The 6,114-nt window shown below is 43.2% G+C and overlaps 1 protein-coding gene across 1 annotated transcript; it reads left to right on the forward strand.

The window, feature by feature from the left end:
* The first annotated feature begins 345 nt into the window (after positions 1–345).
* On the forward strand, positions 346–5,044 carry slc35g2b (solute carrier family 35 member G2b). The gene is made up of 2 exons (XM_055183032.2): positions 346–591; positions 3,559–5,044. The coding sequence occupies exon 2, from the start codon at positions 3,579–3,581 to the stop codon at positions 4,818–4,820; it is 1,242 nt and encodes a 413-aa protein (XP_055039007.1). The 5' UTR covers positions 346–591; positions 3,559–3,578; the 3' UTR covers positions 4,821–5,044.
* The last annotated feature ends 1,070 nt before the right edge of the window (positions 5,045–6,114 follow it).

Below are 6,114 nucleotides of genomic sequence, written 5' to 3' on the forward strand. Positions count from 1 at the left end.
CACTGAATATATCGTATAATAGTATTAGCTAACCCGCTTAGAAAATTAATCATGGTTTATTGATTGATTGATTGATTACAAATAATGATTCATTTAAATGGATGGTCTTTAAGGGAGATTTTTGTATATCGTGCCCCATTCTAATGACTTTTATTAAGTAGCCTTTTATTCATTAACTAATTAATTTCTATCAATAGATTTTTTCCCAGTTAATCTCACAAGTAATTGACAGCATCATGACCATTTCTAATAAGATCAATTCAGTGTACGTATGCGCATCTTATGATCTTTGTTTTATGCAATATTCACAAGGTCCACCCCACCCTCGCCGTGTCGGAAAGGAAATAAGTGGGTTTGTCTAAGAGGAATTTGGCTCTGTCTTGCACCCCAGCAGAAACACGAGCGTCGAGAGTGCGCGGAGCATCGCGTGGATAATGCGCGCACATTGGAGACTTCCAGCGCGTCCATGAAGCAGAGGATGGAGACATGGCAAGCGCAATTCTCCATATCTTGAACTAAATGAACTAAAACACTGATGTTTAATTTTCAAGAGCTGTAAAGACTGCCGGATCCTGCATTTGACAAAGCGTGGTAAGTTGAAACGGCTTGCTTTGATTCATTTCATGTGCAGGCTATGAAGGCGCGATGCACGCTCGTGATATTTGTTAGATGAGAATCACTAAAACGACGCCTTACTGATGCGTCGACTGCGTAACAGTATTTTTAAATGTCAAAATAATACAGAATCTATTATGCATATAAAAATGGATTTGCAACTGAGCCATATGCACATTTCAAAATTAGTGAAATTGTATACAAAGAAATGCAACATAAAAAGACAAAAACGCATGGTTTGCAAATGCAATAACTGACTAGAAAAGCATATTTCTATTTGTGATGCACATCCAAATATAGCACATCTTTATTGCTTTTAAATAATAATAGGCGCATACATAATAATAAGTCATCTGTTTCTTAGTGTTACAAAAGACAGCTTATTACAAACATCAGAGATTTCAGGCTGTAGTGCTTCAGACCACCAATAAAATCTCATCTTTCTCCTAACAAGGTTTCTCCTGTATCGAGGTGTGCCATGGGGACAATATGCCAATATAATTCAGAGGAGCTCTATCATACAATATGACATTTTTTTCGAGTTATCAGGTTAGAGGATAATAGGTAGACGCTCATCAGGACGATATTGTTGCCCCCTGGTGGGGCTGTTGGTTAGTGGTGAATGGTGATTTATATTTGCTCACAATGAGGTGAAAATCAGATCAGATTTTGTTATACACGATAACCTACCAAAATATAAGCAAAATACGTGATTTGTTATTCAAGTTAAGCAATATTTTGAATTAGAAATAAATTAATGTATTGCGCTTAAATTTCCCCTCATGTTACATAATTTCTTACCCATCATACTGAATTAAACTCTGCTTATCTGAGCAGGCGCTTCAGCACTTAAATATAGAAATTGCTTTACACATGGGGCTGGGAGAGAGAAAGAGAGAGAGAGAGAGAGAGAGAGAGAGAGAGAGAGAAATAAAGACATAGACATGGAGAGCAGTGAAAAGGGAGACCACTGAAGCAGTGAGTTATGAATTATGTAAGAGTTTCATCTGCATTTAAGTGAGACACTCATGCAAGATTGAGTTGACACAGTTATAAATATGCTCACTGTTAAATACAACCCACATTTACAACAGCGTTTAAGGTTGACCGTAAAACCCAAAAATATGAATTTTGACATTATGTATTTCTCATGTCCATTACAATGAAATCATATGACATTGTATGCAAAAGCATGTTAGAAAGAAAGTTTTCTATAACAGGAAAGTAAATAGTAAATCTTTTGTTGAAAAGCATATCCGAGATTCTGCTTATTTTGTGTTTACTGAGAAAAAATAACAGAAATAGCATACATTAGTAAATAATATAATTTGCAATGCTTGAGTCAACCATTCCTTTATAAAACAGCCAAATAAAAAGTGTGCAAGTCATGAAAATGCAATGCCAAATATTGTATCAAGTATCAGTTTTCATGTAGTACAGTGGTTCCCATCTTGCTTCCTTACAACCCAGGGACATATGACCTTTAAAAATACTGTTTATATACAATTAATTGTGGGAAATTTTATATATCTTTATTTGACCACAAAGCATATCAGATCCCATTTTCCTGGTTGTGGCTAGAAAGGATACAGCCAACATCTCATGAAATCTCACCAGATGAGAGCTGTTTTCATCCTAATCCTACCCTCAAGTCTAACCCTAAACTAAACATTTCATAGGATTTAGGCCGTACAGTAGCTGTATCCTATCTAGCCAGATCTCATTGTAATCCTATCCCCAAACCAAATCCTAAACCCAACATTTTGCGAGATTTGGCCTTAGCTGTACCCCCTAGCCAGAACTTGTGCTCTGTACCGTGCCCGGGCGCAGTTTGGTTAATCACGCCCTGGCCGGCTTGCAGAGGTGGGCTGGAGGCTGTTCACTTGGGCTCAGGCGCAGAAGGCGCAGTGGGATCGCTAATCGCACCAGAGCGCGTTTAAGGGCGCACTCACATTATCCAAACCAAACCATGCCCCAGCGCAATTGTCACCCCTCCCTACTCCCCCAGATGCACGCACTTACACTATACTTTTATCGATCTGAGCCCGGGCATGCTTTTGTCATTAGGATGCCATTGTTTTGAAAAAAAGCAGGAAGTAAAGCATTCTCTTAACACTGGAACCCATCGTAATGTTAAGTCTGTGTTTTTTATTTGGAGTCATTTGGTGCGCGATGACAGACATCCCTCCCACATGTCATCATATTGCTTTTTGATCTGTCACGTGTGCAGCTCGGACATTCACGTAACCCCGCTGTGCGCATCAGAAGGTTTTAACAAAGGCAGATTAAGGTGAGTGGTTGCGCAACTAACGTCTTCACCTTTTGAATCGTGCTCAGGCCTTCCGCACCTATGCCCAAGTGAACCGCGTTCCAGCCCACCTCTGCAACCCGGCCGGGGTGCGATTAACCAATCCGCGCCCGGGCGCGGTACAGAGCGATTACACTAGTCAAACATACCGGGCTCTGGGAATCAAACATGCCCAAGCGTGGTATGGTTTGGATAGTGTGAGTACACCCTAAGAAGAGACGTCAATTGCGCGGCAACTCACCTTCATCTGTTTCCGTAAAAACCTTCTGATGCGCACAGCAGGGTTACATGAATGTCCATGCTGCATCAACATGTGAGAGGGCTGTCTGTCATTGCATGCCAAATGACTCTGAATAAAAAACACAGACTTAACATTACGGTGGGTTCCAGTGTTAGGACAGTGCTTTACTTCCTGCTTTTTTTTCAAAACAATCGCATTCCTAATGACGAAAGCGTGCCCGGATCGATAAAAGTACCGTGTGACTGCGTGCTTCTGGAGGAGTAGGGTGAGGGGACAAACGTGCTGGGGCATTGTTTGGTTGGGATAATGTGATCCCTTAGATTGGGAATCACTGTGTTATATATTTTTGTTTCTTTACAACATCAGTTTATCCTGTAATGTTCATCTTTCACAGTTCTTCTATAGGTGAAGAAAATGGATCCATCCCCTACAAGGCAGTATGGTTCAAAAAAGAGGGTTAAAATTCATCCAAACACAGTAACGGTGAAATACGCCACACATTTTCCCCAGCCGGGCGATGAGGGATATGACGATGCTCCGTCTTTTGAGGACTTCAGTGCGTTCATGGACAATAACCCCAGTAAGAGACTGGTGTCAGAGAGCGGCCACAGCAGGACTTTATTCGGCACTATGGATTCCCTTCCCAGGCCCGAGCAGAAAGACAAAGGAGTTGGCGGACAGCTCGCCAGCTTTGGGGAGGCCTCGGTTCTGGCCTCGCGAGTCACCTGGGGTGCTCTTTTTGGGGCGGCCATCGCGCACGGCTGCGTGGCCCTCATCACGCGCCTAGCGGCCGATCGCTCTAAAGTGCCATCATTAGAGCTCATCTTTATCCGCTCTGTGATTCAAATGTTGTCCGTATTGGTGGTCCTTTACTACAAGGAAGCTCCCTTTGGGCCCAAGGGCTATCGGTTACGATTGTTCTTCTATGGGGTTTGCAACGTCATCTCGATAACGTGCGCTTATACGTCCTTCGCCATCGTCCCTCCCAGCAACGGCACCATCATGTGGCGGGCGACCACCACGGTTTTCAGCGCCATTCTGGCCTTCCTGCTTCTAGACGAACGTCTCGGTTACACGGATGTAGTGACTGTTGTAGGTAGTCTTTTTGGCCTGTGCCTGGTCATGATCCCCAACATCGCCAACGAAGAGAAGTCCCCTCTGGGTTTCTGGAAAGAAGCCTTCGGGTACACCATGACTGTGATGGCGGGGCTCACCGCGGCTCTGTCCATGATAGTGTACAGGGCCATCAAGGAGCGAGTCAGCATGTGGACTGCGCTCTTCACATTTGGCTGGACGGGCACCGTGTGGGGGGCGTCGACCATGTTTATCATGCAAGAACCCATCATCCCATTGGATGGCGAGACCTGGGGCTATCTCATCGGAATATGCATCTGCTCCACCGTGGCATTTTTGGGCGTCTACTATGCCCTTAACAAGTTTCACCCTGCGCTTGTTAGCACCGTGCAGCATCTGGAAATTGTGGTAGCCATGCTTCTTCAGCTCATCGTGTTGCGAATGATCCCATCCATGTATGATGTCTTCGGGGCTCTGATCATCATGCTCAGTGTGTTCGTTCTGACGGGTCTCAAGCTGTACCGGGTAGGCAGGGCCATTCGACAGGATTACCAGGAGATCTTGGACTCGCCGATCAAATGAGCATGTCGACGTGCGTGTATTCGTGTGCATGAGGGGGTTTGTATATGTGTGTGCGTGTGTGTGTGTGTGCAGTGTTTACCAGCCCCCTTCTCTTACAAATGTGCAATCAATGAATGTCTGGATCTTTGACATTTATTTTCACTCGTGTCTTTGGAGGAGTGCCATTGGTGTAATGTCTTTGCTAACTGTTGATGTGTGAAAATAAAAAACAGTGATCTATAGTGCCCCCTCTGTTAGCATTTTTCTGGTGCCACTGATGCAAGAATAAGATGCAATAAATCATACTGAGCAGATACGCTTTCATTTATATATAGTTGCATTATTATATGTTGCTTATTAGGCCACACCCATGTTTATTCTTATTGTTCAGGTTGCCTGTTTATCTTGTTTAGTGTTCATTAATGTCGAGGATGAGGGCATGTCACACATCATGCCCGTGCTAGCACCTGCCCAGTTTGACTAGCTTAAGTGATTGATTTGTGCCAAAATACAATCAGACATGATGAGCCTATTTATTTTGCTCATAACACAGTTGAGCAGGTGCTTTGTTATTGCTTCATTACATGTCAGAACAGACTAATAATGAACCATTTGAGGGCACAGCACAAGATTCGATCCATCAGTCTGTATTTATACACTGTCAGGAAAAAATGGTCAAAATATGTATCCCAGCTGTGGCTGGGGCGGTATCCTTTTAAAGGGACACTCCACTTTTTTTGAAAATATGCTCCTTTTCCATCTCCCCTAGAGTTAAACATTTGATTTTTGGCTTTTTGGAGTCCATTCGGTCGATCTCCGGGTCTGGCGGTACCATTTTTGGCATGGCTTGGCATAGTCCGTTGGGTCTGATTGGACCATGGCATCGCGCTAAAAAATAACCAAAGAGTTTTGATTTTTTTTTTTTACATGGCTGCAGGAGGCACAATGACATTACGCAGCACCTGAAAATAGTCCCCTTGGTAACTTTCAATAGCAGAGAACTATTTTCGGGCACTGCAAAATATTACTGCGCCTCCTTACGAGAGCGAAGTCCTTGATTATTACGCCAGAATGAGAGTATAGTTCCTAGCCATATCTGCCTAGAAAATCATAACTTTTAATTTGATGTTGATATTAGTAGACGATGTAACTACAGAAGAGTCAAGTTTTAAATAGGAAAAAATATCCAAACTCTTCGTTTTTTTTTTGACGCGATGCTGATGGTCTGGTCAGATTCGGTGGATTGTGCTAAGCTATGCTGGGGGTGGTTCCGCCAGGCCCGGGGATCGGCTGAATGGATTCCAAAACAGTGGAG

Source organism: Misgurnus anguillicaudatus, chromosome 25 (assembly GCF_027580225.2).
Source record: "Misgurnus anguillicaudatus chromosome 25, ASM2758022v2, whole genome shotgun sequence".
Taxonomy (NCBI): domain Eukaryota; kingdom Metazoa; phylum Chordata; class Actinopteri; order Cypriniformes; family Cobitidae; genus Misgurnus; species Misgurnus anguillicaudatus.